The sequence below is a fragment of the Seriola aureovittata genome, chromosome 7 (genome assembly GCF_021018895.1).
Source record: "Seriola aureovittata isolate HTS-2021-v1 ecotype China chromosome 7, ASM2101889v1, whole genome shotgun sequence".
NCBI classification, from domain to species: domain Eukaryota; kingdom Metazoa; phylum Chordata; class Actinopteri; order Carangiformes; family Carangidae; genus Seriola; species Seriola aureovittata.
In genome coordinates, this window is record NC_079370.1 from 12,470,566 (window position 1) to 12,490,795 (window position 20,230).

The 20,230-nt window shown below is 44.3% G+C and overlaps 2 protein-coding genes across 5 annotated transcripts; both read right to left on the bottom strand.

Annotated features, from left to right (window-relative positions):
* Window positions 1-2: 2 nt before the first annotated feature.
* rusc1 (RUN and SH3 domain containing 1) lies at window positions 3-15,482 on the bottom strand. 3 transcript variants are annotated; one of them, XM_056380939.1, is made up of 13 exons: window positions 15,351-15,482; window positions 10,347-13,714; window positions 7,215-8,114; window positions 6,011-6,133; window positions 5,842-5,918; window positions 5,568-5,585; window positions 5,024-5,198; window positions 4,582-4,687; window positions 4,392-4,438; window positions 3,814-4,316; window positions 3,475-3,719; window positions 3,094-3,261; window positions 3-2,735 (listed from the first exon to the last, which is right to left on the bottom strand). In XM_056380939.1, exons 2-13 carry the CDS (start codon window positions 13,585-13,587, stop codon window positions 2,570-2,572), a joined length of 5,769 nt encoding a protein of 1,922 aa, XP_056236914.1. In that variant the 5' UTR covers window positions 13,588-13,714; window positions 15,351-15,482; the 3' UTR covers window positions 3-2,569. The 3 variants fall into 3 exon arrangements, with proteins under 3 accessions (XP_056236914.1, XP_056236916.1, XP_056236915.1); XM_056380941.1 differs by lacking the exon at window positions 7,215-8,114; XM_056380940.1 differs by lacking the exon at window positions 5,568-5,585.
* Window positions 15,483-16,176: 694 nt separating this feature from the next.
* Window positions 16,177-20,137, bottom strand: fdps (farnesyl diphosphate synthase (farnesyl pyrophosphate synthetase, dimethylallyltranstransferase, geranyltranstransferase)). Of its 2 annotated transcripts, XM_056380893.1 has the most exons (10): window positions 19,974-20,137; window positions 19,369-19,521; window positions 19,136-19,276; window positions 18,435-18,515; window positions 18,171-18,293; window positions 18,011-18,099; window positions 17,841-17,913; window positions 17,566-17,643; window positions 17,331-17,465; window positions 16,177-16,930 (listed from the first exon to the last, which is right to left on the bottom strand). In XM_056380893.1, the coding sequence occupies exons 1-10, from the start codon at window positions 19,974-19,976 to the stop codon at window positions 16,730-16,732; spliced, it is 1,077 nt and encodes a 358-aa protein (XP_056236868.1). In that variant the 5' UTR covers window positions 19,977-20,137; the 3' UTR covers window positions 16,177-16,729. The 2 variants fall into 2 exon arrangements, with proteins under 2 accessions (XP_056236868.1, XP_056236867.1); XM_056380892.1 differs by lacking the exon at window positions 19,974-20,137 and having other exon boundaries at window positions 19,369-19,917.
* Between the last annotated feature and the right edge of the window lie 93 nt (window positions 20,138-20,230).

The following is a 20,230-nucleotide window of genomic DNA, read 5'->3' on the forward strand; positions in this document are numbered from 1 at the left end:
GATTGGTTTATACTGATCATTTTATTTGGTGTATTTACAAACAAGCACATGCAGGAGGTGGACAGTGACTGACACTAGAGGGGCACTCAACTAAATGCAATAGTAGGACACAGGGGGATGTCTACAGGCTACATGACACCAGTGAGAGAAAGAGAGGAGGAGAGGGAGGTACAGGACCCATTGTTAAACACACACATGCACACATAAGTGAAAGTGCAGGATGTGCAGACACACAGATGTGCTCACACTCTTCGCTGCTTTCACTGCCTCATATGCTGCCATGTGCACGCACATACACACTTTCTCACTCACACACAAAGAACCCAGATAGATAGAGACACCCGATGGGTCAAATAGAGAGCTATTCCTTTCAAAAAACCTCAAGATCAATAAATAGTACATCCAATAAATTAACAGCTTTCAAACAAACGCATTTAGAGTATAATCTCACTTTTGAAAAACAGAATATACACAAACAAACAGAAAAAAAGCATTAACACAACTTAATGTGTCAACTCATATACTATCTTTATCTAGACGTTATTTCTTGTAAACACCTAGGTATTATCCATTTGATGGCATTTTATTGTGATCACAAGTTACAAGTTATGAGCACTGGTTTAACATAATGCTACTCGACTGTTGCCATAGTGACAGTAATCTCATGCTACATGGCATTGACACAATAACATGAGGAACCTTTTAAGGACTGAGCTTTCCCTGATCGATAGCACTGAAACATTCCTGCTGAATTCAATGGAGGCTCTTTAGTGTCAGGTCTTTTTTTTTTTTTTTTTTTTTAACCAGACTCTTATTTTCACTTTTAACTATTTAAGATATTACTTTAGGACTTAAGGTGGCACCTTGCATGAGAACATTAAATTATAATCATGGCTTTGTAAAACAAACAAAAAAGGATTTTAGTTGTACATTTATCCATATGCATAGTCATAAATACAGAATCTAGAGAATAACTAATAAATCTATGACACAAAGCAACATATTTCATATGAGCAACATTAGAATCAACATATCACTTCCACCACTACCACTTCTACTACCACTATCATTAATACCAATGATTATGATCAGCAAACATGGCAGGAAGGGGTAAAAGTTAAATACAAAAGCTGAGGTACAAGGTGAAGACCAGCCACCAAACCTACAGACTTTACAGTAGCAGTTATGAATTACATACATCATGGATTTTCTTATATAATTTTAAGTTCAGATAGTGTTGAACAAGAGCTGAGCATAGTTTTGTGACCCACGTTGGCCCTGTGAGGTTTTGGACGAGTGGAGAGCTTAGCTACAGATTGCTGTTGTCTGATACTATCCTCTAAAACTGTGTCGGGACAGAAAGATATTTTCTGGCATTAATTCGAAGCATTCATGGCACATTGCAATGCATACAGTGTTTAACGGTATGAATAACACTATGTCTAATTATTTGATGAATATGATGTCAAGGTAATGGCAATACATAAAGCACACAAGAGGGAAGATATTGGATTTCATACTTAAAACAAACACATACACCTTTCTTTTTGCATGTATGACAACCACTTAATGTGTGTGGAAAGTTGCAGATGTGAAGACAAAGAATTAATCCATTCATTATTAATCATCCACTTCTTCTATGTGGCCACAGTATTAAGCTGCTGCTTGTGTTTCACTACCTGCTTTCTCTTGCTCATCTATCTTTTCTATCTATCTTGGTAATAACAATCTCAATTTATGTATCTATATATATTTATATATATATATATTCTTTTTTTTATGTATATTTATACAGTCAAATATAGTAGCAGAAACATGTCAAAACACACATGAACCAGGCGATAAAGGTGAGAAGTCAAGAGGGGTGAAAGGGCAATAGAACACAGATCTACACAGCTACAATTCACTACATTACTACGCAGTATGCAACAGGAGCTACGGCCCAGTACTCTGACATGCTCTCTCCCCTCGACAGCCTGCGAACCACGACTCTCTGCGGCTGACGAAAAGAGATATTTACGCGGTTACTACCAGGCTGTCGAGTGTCGCCTCCTCACGACAGGCAGCCGCTGATCTGACACCACTTGAATCTGCTAGTGGTTGATTGCACAGAATTTCCCCTGTGATCATTTTTTCTCAGATCAGTGGCTGAAGGCGAGGAAGGCCGAAACTGAGAAAGGGGCATTTAAAGGGATACTTCACTCTGAGATCAAAGATCTTCCAGTGTGAAATGGTCTAAATTTGACTTGAGTCATTATTTCACACCATCTGCTGCATTCCTGCTGCTAAAAAATCCATTAGTTGAATGCTACCAGACTGGATGGATTGTGATAGGGGGGGGGGGGACTCCCATATGTTCATAAAGGGAGAGGGCTGCAGACTGCTCCTGATGAACGTAAAGCATAACAGATGGCGTTTGAACTCAACTCAAACTCTAACCAAGCAAGTGTGAAATATCCCTTTCAGAGTAGAGGTGCCTCACCATCACCTCTCAATACTCGCCTAAAATATATATATATTTTTATTTTATTTTTTTTATTGATTGAGTGCAGCAGTTGTGGTGCCGAAGTCATATGATGAGGGACGTGTAGCCAATAGGTACCAGCCCCTCTTTGTCCCCCTGACGACAGCGAATCCAGTCTTGGTCGACGCCTCCTAACACCACGAGTTCCTCGCCTTTGCAGAAGCTGAGCTCCGAACCCGCCCCTGTGTGGTCGCACAGCGTTCGTACTGACCTGAGAACAGACAGCAGAGACTCTCTCAGACAAAATGGTCTACATTATACACCAACTATTTTTTTTCAGCTTATGATGTAACCCAATCTTGTATGAGTCACAGTGCAGGATCACTCAAAATCAGACTGGTGAGTCACCAATTATAATCTTTCAAAGGCAAAAATGATAACCAGTCTCTAGTGTCCCTTGACAAAGAAGTCATTTTAAAATGGACAAATCATGCCACAACTAGAAATAAGAAGGCATGATGGGCAGACCTGGCATGATCTATTCCTTCCCGGCCAATTTCATTCTGTCTCAGCCAATAAAAATGCAAAAATCCATCCTTCATATCTCCATCGTTTCATTTCTCCTGTACCTGAGTGGTCGGGGTTTGTCCTTCATCTCCAGTGTGTCGACCTCTTTGTCTGACTCTGGCTCACTTTCTCCCTGAGGCTCCGCGGCCCTCCTCATCATCGGGGTGGAGCTGCTGCTCACCATTCTGGTCAGTGCTGTAACACCAGGAGCCAACCACTGAGAGGGACGCCTGGAGGGGGATAGAATATGAAAAAAGCGGGGAAATCAAAAACAGACTATCCATGCAGGTTATTTGTGAGGTTGAATAGTTTCATGTTTCAATCAGCAGTAGCTGATTTAATTTATTCATTATTTGGCTGAACGTATACTAATCGTTGAAATCAGCTGCTGTATTGTACTGTATATCACAGCAGGTCAGCATGCTACACATTCATTGACTAACCTGGTTGGCGGTGTGTGACCTGTTGGGCTGTTGGGGCTTTTAGAGGCTCCAAACAGCCGACCAAAACCCCAGGGAACCTGACCACCACTGCTAACCGGAGTGTAGTCACTTCCTGTCTGGGTCTGGAGGTCCGGCAAATCTATCTTCATTTCCTCCTTCATCCCTGCAGACAGGCTCAGCTCAACCAGGTTCTGGCTAAATCGACCTCCCCAGCGCATCACCGCCCCCCACCCCTGTTGGATCACCTATGATTTAAAAAAAGAACCACATGTCAGCCCTGCAGGATCACACAATCATAAATGATTACAAATACTGAAACAGTCACACTGAAGTGGCTACCTGTCCTGCCTGCTGAGCAAGGCTGTCCTCCTCAACATCAGGAGGAGGTAACTCTCCAATTTCCTTCTCCTGCACCCACAACAGCTGAGGACTTGTCTGACTGAGAGAGACCGAAGCCTTTATGGGAGCAGCACCGAGATGTGTCGACTCCCCTGATCCTCTGTTCTTTGGATCAGCCAATGTTGAGGGTTTTTCTTTAGCTGCCTGACGTTCCGGGCTTCCAATGTCTAATTCTGAGAGGCTTTCCATATATCTGCTGCCTGTGATTTTGGATTGGGACCCCTTTGTGGACTTCTGGAACCCTGCATCCTGACAGGGCGGACTGGGGATCTCTGGGCTGTGACTGTCTGGCTCCAAATGGTGGTGCTGGAAAAGCAGGTCGAGGTTGAAGGTCAACAGGCTGAGAGGCTGCAACACGAGCAGCAGCTCCTCGAACAGAGGCTGGCAGGTGGTCAGGGACAGACGCATAAAGGAGGTGGGACGGTGGTATGTCTCCAACACATCTGAGAGAAAAAGAAATCACTGTTGCTCAAATTCACGTTCAAAACAGTCACCACATGGACATGAAGGAAACTTACCACTGCAGGACTGAAGGTGAGACAGCCAGAAGTCAAGAGATTTGGTACTGGAAGAAAAAATAGAGAGAAGAAGAAAACTGAGAATACAAAGAGGAAATCTGCAGTGAATTCAAAATAGAGTGGAAAAATTACATTGTATTTTTTAATTATTGATTTGTGCTACCAGTGGAGACTAGAGAGGAATACTTACTTCAGTAGGCCAAGGAGGAACGCATTGAACCTGTGTTTGCTCTGTCTGAGCTGGGGAAGCTCCCCGACTCGAGCTTGTAGGTTGAACAAGGCTTGCGTTCTAGGACCTTGAAAAATGTGTTGAGAGGAAGAGGAGAAAATACACATGAAGAGGTGCAGACAGAGAAAGGACTCAACGGAGGAACTTATAGAGTTTAGGGAAAAATTGCAATGATGCTTGGCACTCACAGGCAAATCAATATCTGCATCCTGCTGTTCACTTTATTCAGCATTTTAGACACTAAAATCTAAGTATTGAGTGATGTGTGGACAAACAGACAAAGTCATGAGTTTATTATCATCTACCGTGAAATAAAACCCACAGAAATGACGTCCTAACATCCAAATCTTAATCTTATCCAAGTCTAAATAAGTTCATTTTTCTATGATCCTTGCTATGCTACCTGGCTTGGTGGAGGCCTGGACCAGGCCCCAGGCAGAGTTTGGCCTCCTGCCTGCAATCAGGTCACTCTGGTGGGGTTTTAAGCCATCGGTCAGCAAGCTGTGCAGGGCGGGGCAGAGGCACTGCAGCACCAGACGGCCCAGAGATGGATTTATAGTGCTGTCTCCTGATAAGGCCTGAGAGGAGAGGAGAGGAGAGGAGAGGAGAGGAGAGGAGAGGAGAGGAGAAGGGAGGAGAGGAGAGGGGAGGAGAGGAGAGGAGAGGAGAGGAATGAGGAGCATGGGTGGAACGCATGGTGGGGGTGAAATGGGACAGGGTGAGGAAAAAGATGTGCAGTGATACGAAGAGACAGGGGAAGAGATCAAAAAGGATGTCTCAAGACAGGGAGGGAAGGAAAATGGGACACATACATAGGGGTTGAGAGAAACGGGGCGATGAGGGTTGGTATGATGTGATGAGAGGTGATTTGGGACGGGAGTTTGGAGTTAGTTTACAAAGAAATTATTGCATCTACGAGACTGGGTTATCTAAAGATATTCTAGTACCTTGTTAACTGAGAGAGACTGAAGAGAGACGGAACAAAACATGTGGAGTCAGAACAAGAAGAAAGGGAGGGAAATCATTTTCAGAGATAAACAAGACATTTATCACAACATGACATTTTTTCTAGATATAAAGACATTGATAATATGTAATTAAGAATGACAATATCTGTTGGGACGAAGAACTTCTTAACATGAAACAAACAAAAACAACAAAATTTAGTCATTCAAACAGAAAAGAAATATCCATAATGATGGAAATTCAACGGTGACTGACCTTCTGAACTACAGTCCGAGAAGAGCTGAACTGGGCCAAAATGGCTTCCACCGCCACACTGACCGCACTGACCAGAGCTGGAAGAAGAACAATGGTCTACAGTTAAACACAGAAAGCATTGGTTGAGTCTAAGACAACGATGCACAGCTGGGCAGGGGACAACCCACACCTTTCTTCTCCTGCAGACACAGAGAGGACAGGCCGAGACCTCTCATTGGAAACTTCACATCTTCGCCCATCCAGGACGTCTCTCCCCTCTGTACGGAGCCAGCGAATGAGACACTGCGAACAGCTGACAGCGACAGTGAAAGCGCAATTACTAAGTGTACAAATGTTTATAAAAAAAAACAACAAACAAACAAATTCAACAGAAGCAAAATGAATCACCACAGACAGAAATGCCGTAACTGAAATATCAATGTTATTAGTAAGAGCAATTAAGCAGTGGAGAAGCATTGGATAAAGGCAGATAGAAGCAGATGGTACGACTGACAACAAACAGTGTGTGAACACATTCTGCAAATACTGTTTCACTGTGGTGAGCGTTCAACATCTGGATCTGTGAAGACAACTTCTTGTCTGCATCAGGGTCTGCATCAGGATCCCATGCATTAACCTCCACTCCCACAGATACACTCACACTAACACTCACACATACTTAGTATAAGCGTAAGCATACATAGGAAGAACTGCTGAGCAAGAAGGGAAACAACTGAGCTACCACAAGAATCAGTTCAGATACAATAACACATGTGCAAAGGGTGGGTGTTGTATACATACTCATGTTTATATAAATGGCGTTATATAAACCAGTTACATAGATGCAAACATTCATATAATGAACAAGATGCGATGGGCCTCAATTTTCTTTTTTTTTTTTACACTACAACACCACCAACCAGCTACTTGGGTTGTGCTTTGCATGAAATGTATGTGTCAATTTCACACACAGCGTGCAACAACAACATGGAGACAGACAAGACGAGACGGACACAAGGACAGACAGATAGCGGAGAAAGTGGACAAAGAGAGAGTGATGAGTGTGACTCTAGACAACCTCTAACAAGAACAGCTGTTACCCTTCTGAAGGCCTTTTGCAAATTTGAAAGGACAGTGTAGATAAGACGTATCAGATGACCTGCAGGGAGCAGGCTTCTGATACATAAAGCAGCTAGAGTTACCCAGTTCTTTCAAATCTGCAAATCCCCCAGGTTGAAAAAGTGACAAAAGTGTGAGGGCAACCACATCCAGAGCAGAGAACAAAGACAGAAACAGACAGTAAAAGAGACAGACAGACACGCATGCAAGCTAGATGTCAGACAAAGAGATAGAGTGTAAGATGTAGGGAGGGAGAAGAGAGAGAGAAATCTTACTCGCCACGCGTGACTGCGGAGGAGCCTGGTTGAGTTTTGGGGGTAGGGGGGGCGCCCTGGGCGGTATAGGAGGGTAGAGGTTTGGATAGTAGAGGGGAGCAGCAAGGGCAGGCAAGGTGTGCGAGCGGGGGAAAAGCGGGGAGCTGAGGCAGGAGCCTGCTGCGCCTGAGGGGGGCACTCCGGGGCGGTGGGGAGGGGAGAGGGCTCCGATAGGGGAGAGGCGTGGAGGGGCACCCCTGTGCAGAGGGCAGTTCTTAGGGTGGTACAGGTAATAAGTGGGGAGAGGAGGAAGTTCTTTGGATGTCCTGACCTTGTTGCTGTTGTGGTCAGTGTTTGAGTGTGTGCACTTTTCTGAATACAGGGAATCCTTAGCACTGATGCTGTTTGAATGTGTCATCATGACATCTATGTTCTTATATGGAGTGGTGCAACCTGGTGCCTCAGTGGTGCCACTAACAGGTGTATCTGACTTAATGTCTGTGTCATGCTTCTTCTCTGAGTCACTGCAGTAGAGAGAGTCAAACTTACAAATGGAGTCAGACACAAACTCCCTGTCGTTAGTTTTGGAATCGCTGATAGATTGGTATGCCGAGAGTGTGTTTTGCTTAGAGATATTCCCATAATCACGAGGAGAGTCTACACTGAGATCAGCCAGGGAATCGCAGTTAAACCCAGAGCTTAAATCAATGCTGGAATCATCTCTGTGGATACAAGCTGAGCTGGCAGCAGGGGTCCACTGTGTGCTGCAGTGTTTGTCTGTAGACTCCCTGCCTACATGGTTGTGGGGCCTTGGATCTGCAAAGGGTTGGGAGTTACAGTAGCCTCTGCGAAAGGAAGGGAGGGCAGTGTGGAGGAAGTAGGGTTGGGAGGACTGGGCGAGGGAGAGTGGGGGGGAGGAAACTGCTTATAGGGAAGGGTCAAAAGGCCAAAAATTGTAAGGTGCAGCAGTCCAAATGGAGAGGGCAGGCGCACAAGCAGAGTAATATGAGGGAGCGAAGCGGAACCATGGACAAACAATGGAAACAACAGAATGGGATGGAAAGGTGAGGAAAATAAAGAAGAGTAAAGTAATAAAAAATGTGGCAAAGAAATGGGAAGGAGAGAGAGATGCAGAAAATGTTAGTGTCAGTCGAGAGAAAAATGCACATTCATGAATGTATTCCAGCAGAAATCATCATCATGTAACATCATGCAGTAATGCAGTATCTTGACAGGTAAAATAGTTGATTGACAGTTACAAATTGACAGTGTATGAGAGTCAATGGAGCTGATTTATGAAGGGCAATAACGACAGACTTTCGCTTAGAAGGGTTTGACACAACAGGAAATGATACTACTGCAAGAATAACTCATGAGCAGTCTCACAGCTGCATAGTAGAAATAGAAGAAACACTCATTCACCATAATGGAAATGCCACTATTAATCCAAGGGTTATCATAGGTTAACAATCCGGGTTTTGTTTAAGGCATCTGGTTTCACTTTCTATTTCATAACATAACATGCAATTATGAATATCAAGTATAAGACACCACAGTGGGTGCCAATCCTTACGCTAAATGTTTCATACTTTACTGCAGTGCATGCCATCATCACCTCTGGATCACCTTCTCTCTCGCTTCCTGTTCTCTGCCTTTGTTTTCTATCTCTCTCTAGCTCCTTCCCCGCTACCCCTCCCCTCTCCACCGGTACAGCATACAGTGTAATGCTGAGTCAGTCAACAGATAACAGAGTTCTGCCCGTTCCTGCTCAATCACTGTGACTGTCTCTGTCTCTGCTTCAGAGACTATGGCAACACAGTTTTCATTACACTCAATTACCTGTGACAGACTGCTAAGTTGTGGGCTATAAAATGAGCTAGAAAGCAACCATACCTTGGTTAGACTTGGGCTGTCTTTGAACTGTAACCAACACATGATACTTCCTATTTTTCCCCTACACTGGCTCTCAGCCATTGGTCCATGTAGTAAGATCCACCCCTCTGGCTCTTAAAGGTGTACACACCTACTGATGCCATGGCCACCACACCTCATTGCAGTGATTTGGGGGAAACTTCCACAGCACATAACTGTCATTAATCTGATCATTAGAATACACAGGTAAATTTGTGAAATAATGACAATAAAGTAATGACATAAATGTCACAGAAATTGTTGCACTAATAACATTAAAAGCTGATTTTTAAAATGAACCTACAGCCTACTGTAGCTAGACTTTGCCAATCTAATCCTTAATTTCTATGTGGCCTACTGCAGCACTGCCTGAGATGGGTAACTTGATCTGAGCTATCTGTGCCACTATGGGGAGCAGGTGGGGGGATGGTGAGGAGACAGGATAGACAGCAAGAGAAAAGCATGTAAACATCCAAAGCTGATGGGATTTAAAACTACTGCAAAGGGGAAAAAGATTGGGAATAGAATTTTACAGACAGAAAGATAAAACAAGAGAGATGTGAGCTGAGAGTTGGAGGGAGAAAGGAGAAAGAGAAAGGTAGTGAGCTCAGCGGGGCCTCCATTATCCCCCTCCCCTTGGTCTGAAGAGTGGATGAATAATTGAATAAGGCAGTGGTGACATCACACTCTGATAACCAGTACAGGAAATACTGGCTGGAAAGTTTCCAACCTCCCCTTTCTCCTCATATTACCTCCACCCCACTCCCTGTCTTTATCCCTCCATCTCTCCCTCTTGTTCATACTTCTTCTTCTCCAGCCTCTATTGTCTTACTTGCCTCCTCCGTCTGAAATCACCCTCTGTTTATCCCTCGTCATCATTTATCCATCACATCATCACGCATAATCCTTTTCTGTGACTCATGCTCGTCCTCCGTCTCTTTGCTCTCATTCCATTTATCATGTCCATAAATGAGTCTACATTTTAATCTCCCTTGGTTTTCTATTTCCTTCTACTGTTCTGTCCAAGCATGTTATTTGTGCACCACTGAGAAAGTGAACACGCTGACTGTCTTTCTCCATCTGTTTCTCATCATCTGCCCATCTCAGGTTGGTCATGTCGTCCACTGAGTTACACTAAGTTACTCTGATGTATTTATTTTCTTTCACACACACACACAAAAATGCACATACACGAACGAAGATCTTTATCATTATTAGCATTATCATGGAATTCATACTCACCTGTAGTTCTTGATTGAAAAGTCCTTCCTCCATCGGCACGTCCTCTCACCTCCACCTCCTCCTCTTTTTCTTCTTCCTTCCCTTCCTTTTCCTCCCTCTTAACTTCCTCACCCTCCCACTCTCTGCCCATGGTCCACAGGCTGCTGTCACTGACTGAGCAGCCAATCTTCTGTGATGGGCACAGCTCCGGTTGACCGCCCTCCTCGTCAGCTCTCTTGAGCATTTCCTTCAGAGCAGCCATTGAGGTGAGAGCCGGCGGCGGCTGCATGAACAGGGCCTGAGCCTGAGAGGTGTATTCCCACTGGTTGCCATCGGTGCCTGCCTTCTCTCTCCTCCACTTCAGGTTGTACAGTATATCTGCATCTGGAGTGATGACTGTGGGGTCAGGGTCTGGGTCAGTGATCACCTTTGTTTGGGGGCAAGTGCTCTTGTTGCGGAAACGCAGCTCTTTGAAAGTTGTGACTTTTGGCGCTGACCCTGGAGATGACCCTGACGAACTGGGCTTCCTTTGGGTTTCCATGTGAGATCTTCTCATTTCCAGGGCCAGAGGCTGTGGCGGGGCGTCACAATCAGGTGTGAACGCTATAAGCCAATCAAATCGCTCAGGTTGTGCAGAGTTGGCAGGGAGAGTGCTGACTTTGAGGGGTGGCAAAGACGGGGGGATTGGTGGTAAGGGGCGAGGAGGAGGAGGAGGGGGAGGTGAATCTGGTAACTCAGGAGGATAATGGAAAGTCTCAAAGCTCATGCTCTGTGCTTTAGTCTCTTGTGTATTGCTAAGACCAGTGCTGTAGTAATGGTCGGAAGTCACACCACCGTTCCTCTTCCTTCTTCTTGCCATCTCTGTGAAGGAGGTGGTCCTTTGTGTGTCTTTGCTCTCCTCTCTCTTTTTGCCTTCTTCAGCGATATCTACTCTATGATCTCCATCCAACTTTCCTCTGCTGCTGCATCCACCTCTAGCCACGAATTCAGCATCAAATTCCTTCTCCTCCTCCCTGTCTTGTAGTCTGAACTCATGTGACTCCACAGATCTAGATGGAAGACGATTATCTCCATCTCCCTCATCCTCTAACCCTCCGACGCAGACACCAAGCTCTGGGCTGAGTTTGAGGAGCTCAGCTTGGGTCAATCCTGCAAGCATCAATAACTTCCGAATCTCTACATCCAGGGCATGGAAGGAGGGGGGAGGAGGCAGGGCAGGTGGAGGTGGTATGGCAGGGGGGGATGTGGAGATAGAGATAACAGGTGGAGGAGGAAGAGGTGGTGGCCGCGTGGTAGGAGGTGGTAGCGACAGCGGGGTCTTTTCCTGTTCGACTTGAAGAGCAGCAAGCCGCTGTGCCTCCTTCCTGGCAAGGTGGCGCTTCCGAGGGGGAGGGATGGGAGGAGTTGGGGTTGGGATAGCTGGAGGTGGAGAAGGAGTGGTATAGAGGGTGAGATAAGGTACCGGTTTAGAGGCAGGGAGAGGAGGAACTGATGGTGGAGATGGAGGTAGGGGTTTCTCGCACCTAAAAGTGGTGAACGTGGGGGATGATGAGTTAGGGGAGAAAGTAGACAGTGTAGGAGACGTGGAGACAGCCATGGAAGTGGTCTCCCTGCTGATATTGATGTAGGTGTGGAGGTAAGAGCTCACGCTGGCGTGACGCGCTGGAGGCTTCGGGGGTCTAGGTGGCGGCTCGACGGGGGAAGGGGTGAGGGAATCTGGAACGAGGGGATCATCGCAGTCTGATGGAGCAGTGAGGTCGACCCCAGCATCTGAAAACTCCTGAGAGTCTCCCATTGTTCCCCCGCGGTTTTTATACAATTTCCAGGGAATGTCGATGTTGCCCATTTCATCCATGACATCCGAGAGGTCCTGTTCCTCCAGGTCTCCGAGGTCAAATCCCTTCTCATGGAGTTTGGCGATGTAGGCCAGTTTTACCTCTCGGTTGACTTTCTCCAAGCGATCCAGGTGATCTAACCGATCCCTTAGAACATCCCAGTGCTGTTCCCCCTCCAGATCCCAACGAGCCACTTGGATCACCTGGCTGAAGCGCTCCATTTTCCCAAACTCCCCTACTGATTCTAGAAAGTCGAGCAAACCTAGTTTGGTGACCTCAGAATCCCCTTTGACTCCTAAATAATCAGGAGAAGGGGAGTCCAGGGCCGAGGGATAGCCCTCATCTGGGGAGCAAGGGGGAATCGGGGAATGTGATGCTAAGGTGAAGGGATTGCGACTAAGAGGAAGGGATGGGGGTGAGCGCGCAGGAGGCTGGCATTCGGGGGCTTGAGGAAGAGAATGGTCTTTGGGGGACATAGCGACGGAGAGATTTTCTTGGTCATGAGAAGAGCAGATGGAGGCGGATTGATCTGCACAGTCAGACTCCAGATCAGAGCAGGAGCTGATGGAAGTGGAGGATGAGGAGGTAGAAGAGGAGAGTGAGAACTCCAGGAGGGAGGGGGGGCAGTCACAGCATGAGGGCACCAGAGTGTCATCATCATCGTCGTCGTCATCATTGTCAGCCTCCTCTTCATCATCATCGATATCAATATCCCCACTGCTCTCTTCTTCGTCGTCTTCTTCTTCTACTTTTACATTTTTCTTGTTGTCCAGGTCCTCGCTTTCACCTGCATGTTTGTCTTCATTTTCCAGACTGGCAGCAGGGCAGGCAGAGGGCTCCAGCTGGGCCTGCACTTGTGATGGAGGTTGACGTTGCTCCTTGGCCCCCGTCCCATCCTTCCCCTGGGGTAACGGGGCCGGAGGAGGAGGAAGCTGTAGCTGCTGTCTGAGAGAGATGGTGTTGTTGTTATTGTGGTTATGGTTGAACATACTGTTGTTGTCCTGTGGGGAGCGGCCATCGCAGCACAGACACGGGAGGCTCGGCTCGTTGCAATTCGGGTCAAGAGGGAGAACGGATGGAAGCGGAGGAGGCGGAGCAGCTGCAGGTGCAATTTTGGTTGCTGCAGATGCACGAGCATTCTTGGGTTTGGGTTTAGCTAGTTTGGAGATGGTGGTACCCTGTTTCTGAGAGGAAAACCTGGACTGGTTTACTGGAGCTCGAGGCTGCACTCCCACCCTGGTCCTGGTGGGTGCAGCGGGGCCTTTAGTAGGCCGGCGTGGGGAGGATGTGGTGATTGTGTTCATGTTTTTATCCTCCCTCTGAAAACCAGGGCCATGAGACTTTGGTGCAGCTAAGGTATTGGTCCTTCTGCTGACGTCAAAGCGCCGCGGCTTTGGAGGCTGAGAGGAGCTGCTAGAGGACTGCATTGTGGAAATGGGACTTTTTAGGATACTGTGATATATCTGTTGCTATAGAAACAAGTGTTGTAAAGGCTGGAGGGATCCAAACAATGACGCGCCGTGACGGTCACATCTTGGCTTCACTCCCAAGATCCTGTAACATCAAAGGAGACACACAGTGAACGACTATGAGCAAACTCTGCTCATCAAAGACCATTTTCTTGCTCTACGATGTTTTCATATTAGGCTAAGTCTTTGAAGTTAAAAATCCATCGTCAGGACAATTCATTAAAACCCAATTGCTTTTAGGCTTTCCGTTTTATAATTATCACGGCCCAAGTCCTGGGAGGACACAGCGGTGATGCGAACGCACACACTGTCTCAAACACATTCCTGTAAAAAAAACAAAAAAAAACACATCTTCAGGCATCACCACTCAAGGAAAGTAATTAGACCTGAAATGATTAGTCAATTAATAAATCAACAGAAAATTAACCAACAACTATTCTGATAATCAATTAATTGCTAAAAGTTGCAAAAATACCAAATGTTCGCTGGTTCCAGCTTCTCAATTGTGAATTGTTTTCATGGCATTTTATCATAGTAAACTGAGTATCTTTGGATTTTGGACTGTTGCATGCACATAACAAGACATTTAATGATAATGATAAAAATATGTGTAATTAAATTCAAATTTTTGAAGCACCATTTTGGGGACAGCATTGAGATGCTACAGTAATTTGAGTTCAGTAAATAAATACTTGTATGTACATAAGAGAAGTGCAGCTTCAATTTTTTTTTTCAATGTATGTGTCCACCTTGTTGTGCTTCTTGGTTTCCAGGTGTTATATACAGTATCTATTCAAAGTCAAACACCCACACACATACATATCACATGAAATGGTCCCCCATGATAATAATCGTCAGCTTGTTTGTAGCCTAATAAATGTCACTCATCGTCTTCATCTGTTCTGTTCAGCTTCACTGAGCTCTGATATTCATGAGTTTACAGTAGTCAAGCTGTCTCCATCTGTGCCATGTCCGTCCTGACAAGCAGACAAGAGACAGCAAGATCTAGATCAAAAAGAAATGACGTTTTGCTTTTTATAAAAAAAACAAAAAAACACCATACCTAGAGCAATGACTGAACATAAGGCAAATCTAACTGGAGCATGAAATAATCAGACAGCGGCACTGACCAACTCCAAGTCTGCCTCTTTTAAAGCCCATCTACCAAAGGCTATTGCTCATATATTCCTCCACAGTGCCCTTCACATCACTGAGGAATACAAATCACTCAAGTGATTGCTTACATTGGGCCTTCGTCTGAATGGCTATTAAAGACAAGACAGCCTTGAAATAAAACAAAAAAAACATCATATCATCATATGTAATTTAACCCGTCCTGAGCACAGTATTTACCCCTGCATTTATTGATCCCACAGAGCTGATGGAGACAGGGAGGGTAGGAGGAGGGCGAGGAGGAGGAGGAGGGGGAGGAGGGGGTACCTCCAACCGCATCGCCCTGATATACAGGCCCATCCACCCATATTATAACTCAAATGTTACACATAATATTCAGACTTCCCATCAAAATGCATAACATGTAGCACATTCACGCATTAAAAGCGTTAGAGAAATATCAGTTAAGAGCAGAATTGCACGTTTCCAGATCTACGCAGCCTCTGTGTGGGAACAGGAGGTTTTGCTGAGCCGAACCCGACCGCGCAGGCTCATTTAAAAACATACAATAAATACACAGCAGTGAAATAAAATGGCACTCGACTCACGATCAGGTTCAGGTAAAGATGGATGAAGGTCTCCATCTCGTCGGGCTCTCTCGCATCCCAGTCCTCCGTGTGAATGTGAGGCTCTCCGACGTTTACAGCCTCAGCATCCGTCTTCTCGCGAGCATCCAACAAACCAACGTTCCCACCCCTCACCCCCCATGCCAACCAAACCACACCCCTTACTTGCCTTATCATCACATTCAATTTATCTTAAGTCATTTTCAGCTTAACCTCCTTTCCAAAATTAATTTTTTGAGCCCAAGTGTTAACAGGGAGAACCTAATTTCCTTTAATTTGTCTTAAATCATCCCATTAGCAATTCACTCATGCATTCATTAATCTGTCTTTAAGGAAATTACCTAACATGCAAACTTCACCTATAGCCAGCTAGGGCTGCTGCTACCATTTATATTAATCAGTGATTAATCTTAAAATTACTTTCTTAATAAATTGATGAATTTAGTCAATCAGAAAATAGCCAGAATACCCATTATGATTTCCTAGAGCCCAAGATAATATCTTAATATAGCTTCTTTTATCTGACTTAAAGTCCAAATCCCAAACATATTCAATTTACTCTCACATATGACAAATTAAAAGAATCAAATCATCACATTTGAGAATCCTAAAGCAGAGAACTAATTGCAGTTTTGTTTAAGAAAGGACTGAAATTATTCATCAGTTCTCAAAATTGTTGCAGTATTTTCTTTTGTTTTATCTAATTGATTAATTATGCAAACATTTTAGCTAATTTTAACTCTTTAGCTTACATTTTAGCTAACACACACACACACTCATGCACAATAAGATGAAAAAGACAGAAAAATACTGGACATATATTTTTTATTAAAAGCAATAACATCCAGGAGCAATATAAAAATAAATGGAATTAACACAGCTGATCAGGCTTGAACCTCTGTCCGTAGTCAGGATACATCTCCTGTCATATCTGTACTATCCCTTTTAGTTTATTATCAGTTAATAAATCTATTCTTCCATCACTAAACCATTTCGCTATATTATTTAATGTGTATCTTCATCTGGCCAAACATTTCCCAAGGCAAATAAACATGAAAATGCCCGGAGTCATCTTTGTATAAATGACTGGTTACACTGTACATTATGCACTGGCTTCAATAAATAGAACTTAAGAGACAAGCTGTTTGAAGACATCCACATCCAAATATCTACAAATCACTGAAAAGCTAAGAAACTGCCAGCAGGACTTTGAAATGTCACAGTCCTGTTTGGGTCAGAGCCCCTGGCCGACTCTTTATTTCGAGAGGTGTTCATTTGTGCATCATGATAAGAGTCAAACGTGAACCAGGCTGATGCACCTGACACTGTTTGTATAACTTCCAATCATTCATCATTCCTTCTCACTTGTTCCTCTTGTAGATTTTCTTGGCAAAGTTGAGGAAGACTAAGTGAGGAAGGTTTTGAGCGTGACAGGCGATGAGTTTCTGTAGCCGCTGGTAGCTCTCATCTTCATATTTGTGGTACAGTGTTGGCATTTGCAGGGTGTTGTACAGCGCTTTGACCTTTTCTACCTTGGCTTCATCGTGGCGCCCGTAACATGCCTGAGGAGGAGATGAAAATGAAGTCAACTTCTGCTAACATGCTAGCGAGTGAGTGTACTATCTCTCTTTCAGAGGGTAGCCATCATAAACACGGAGGAGTCAAAGGATAAAAACAAGGGCACCCTGGTCTCAGCGAATAATCAGTTTTGATCGTAATCATTTATTTCAGACAATAATTGATGACAAAAGTTTCTATCGCTGCAGAGATTTGAATGCATTTTTGTTTGTATTGTTTGTATATCTGGACAAGTGATTGAATATCACCAGCTGCCATACAGTTTACTGTACTTCTTTAGTTTATCTGAATATATTTGAGCCACAGAATCTTTGCATACAACTCAGCCACATAATATCAAAGCATATCTTTAAGTGTTTAAATCGAAAGGGTTGTTAGTCCCACCTCCAGCTCTGCTCTCTGTTCTGGAGTCATGATTTCCATGGCTGTCACTACCAGCCAGCTGCATTTGTTGTCCTGGATGTCTGTACCAATCTTTCCTGTCACAGCAGGGTCACCATAACAGTCAAGGTAGTCATCCTGTAAATGACATACATGGGATGGCTATTAACTCGGTACATTCTGCAGCATATTACCCAATATGTGACGTGAAAGAGGGATGATGCGTGAAAGTAATTACCTGTATTTGGAAAAACTCTCCCATCTCGAGCAAGATGTGTTTGGCATTATTGTGTTCTTCTTCACTGTTGATCCCTGCCTACAAAGGTATAGTAAAATAGTTAGGAGAAAGTGTATGACATTTTCTGTTTCTGTCTCTCGTTTCGTCTGGTCATTTTCCAACCTTTTTTCAAAGCCCGTTCTGTAACTTTTAATTCACTACCACACTTCAGTGTCATCACCATCATGTCCATGAGTTTTTTTCCTCTCATGTGTTTGCAGTATAAACACACTCACCATGTACATTGCAGCTGCCACTGGGAGGTAAAAAGAGTAGAAGGCGGTCTTGTATTTTACAATAGCTTTGTACCTGAAAGAACAGAAGAGAAACCATTAGATTCATTTGCTGCGGTAAACAATATTGGCAATGTTCTTCTCTGCAAACTTAACAGATTTCACTTCATTACCTCTCCATTGTGAACCTGTTGAGGTCAATCTGTCCAGGGGGGGCTGTCATGAGGTCCAGAGCTTGGCCAAGCTCTGTCTGGAAAGATGTCTGAAGCACACAGAAATGCAGTCATAATCCTGTGTTAGTGTGGGTGTGTAATCAATCAGTACGTATAGTACCTCAGTAAACAGCTCCAGTAGGTGAACGTAGTACGGCTGGTCCCTGCAATGTCTGCGTAGTAGTCTGTAGATTGACGCTTCTAAGAGAAATGAATCATTGATGGCCTCCAGACCGATTCCATCCTTAAAAATAAGCACGCAGGATTGACGTGAGAAACTGAGCCAACTGACAACATTCATAGTGAAAAATACCACACAATAATTACCACACTACAAAAAAAAGCCATTTTAGTCTCTGTGTATCTGGAATACATCAAGTCTCACCTTCTTGTACCAGCAGGGCTGTCCTCTCCGAGTCACAGATGCATCCATGATATCATCTGCCACGAGGAAAAATGCCTGAAGCTGCAAGAAACGGGGACACAGTTATAACACTTAATGACTTAGAGGATGTCAAACCACATGCAAATGGTCATTACAACAGCCAGTCTGACTCTGTGCTTAAGAGATTAAGTTTCAGCAACACTTTGGGTTGCACATGAAAAAAACAAAACAAAACAAATACATGAATCTATAAGGCTAGAGTCTGAAAAAAATCTTATCAAATCAATAAGGTTAAGATAACAGGTATGGATTAATTTGCTGATTGTGTTAATTAACTGGTTTGAAGTATAACAAACACTCGCTCTACTCTGTTCAGCATTCGTCGTTACAAATAACGTAAATCTTTAAAATGGGGTAATAAATATATAGGTACATGTTTAAAAGGGGCATAGTAACATTAAACGGGTAGGCAGCTTAGTTTTTGTCAAATGTGAACAGGTAAAAAAATGTGACTTGAAAGGACTTGGTGCATTAGTGTGTATTTACTGCACCAGGACAATGCATGTGGAAGGTGAATGTGCGTGTGAAGGAACATGTCACTAATAGCTTTTTGACAACAGTGCACATCTATGGAGCAATGTGACATTGTAACTTATATATTTCCCTTTAACATGCCATATCATATCATACTGCATACATACCAACTCAATGCACCAGCCAACCAACAGAGCCCGCTGTACAATGTCCTGGGTGAGCTGAGAGGGTGGGAGAAGCTCCCTCAGTGAGCCAATCACAGACAGGCCTCGGTTCCTCTTTCCTCCAGGGGCATTGTACACCAAAACCTATGAGCAAAGGGTACAGAGAGAACTTACGTGAAACAGCAGTTCAGCACTTGTCAGACAATACTCGGCATGGGACAAGACAACATACATACCTCTCTCAACCTGTTGAGAGCGTCTGCCAGCACAGGATCGGCGAGGTCCCTTTCTGTGAGCTCTGTCACCAGCTCCTGAAACTGGGCTTCAAACAGCTGAGAGTCTGACAGCAACGCTTTTTTGGTGTGCGTCCCATTGCAAGTGCTGTCTCCCTGGAAAGACGAGGTGCACAACAGAAGAGGCGTGCTTTTTAATTTAAGCGGGGACACCGCCAACCACACTTTAGTGGTATTACTGACCAAGCTGAGCAAACGTCTCATTCCCGACCCGCCAAGTGTCCTGACCAACGATAAACAAGCTGTGGTCTCTCAGACTGTACCAACTACTCAAGAAATGACATAGCGTTAGAAAATTGTTGTTCCGGGTGAGGAAAACTGCCAGGCTAGTCTAGTTAGCTCCATGGTGTCATGTCCTGAGAGCAGTAAGCAAGAACAAGGATTAGGTGAAGAGAATTACTATTATTAGCTAGCAAGTTCCGTTGTCAGGACAAGAAGCGTTAGCTGACATTAGTCTACATTGTCCTCCTGCATCCTGTCAGTTAACTAAGTTAGCTTTAGCATACCGAATCAACGTAATTTCTGTTGGTACACATGCCTTTACATACCATAATGATAAAATCCAGTTATCCCAAACTGTTCAGTATAATACAGCAGAAAAGCTTATCTTCTGTTTCTTAGTCTTGCTGTCCTACTGAAGCCTGTGAACGTCTCTTAAAACCAGGATGTGTAGATCGTAGTTCGCTGTCCCGCTACCGTCCGTTTTATTACAACGCAGCAGAACTAGGTTTCCCAAAACCCCTTGCGAGTAGTGCATATGGGCGTGGACTTCAAAGGCTCCATTTGACATTGAACGTTTTCATTG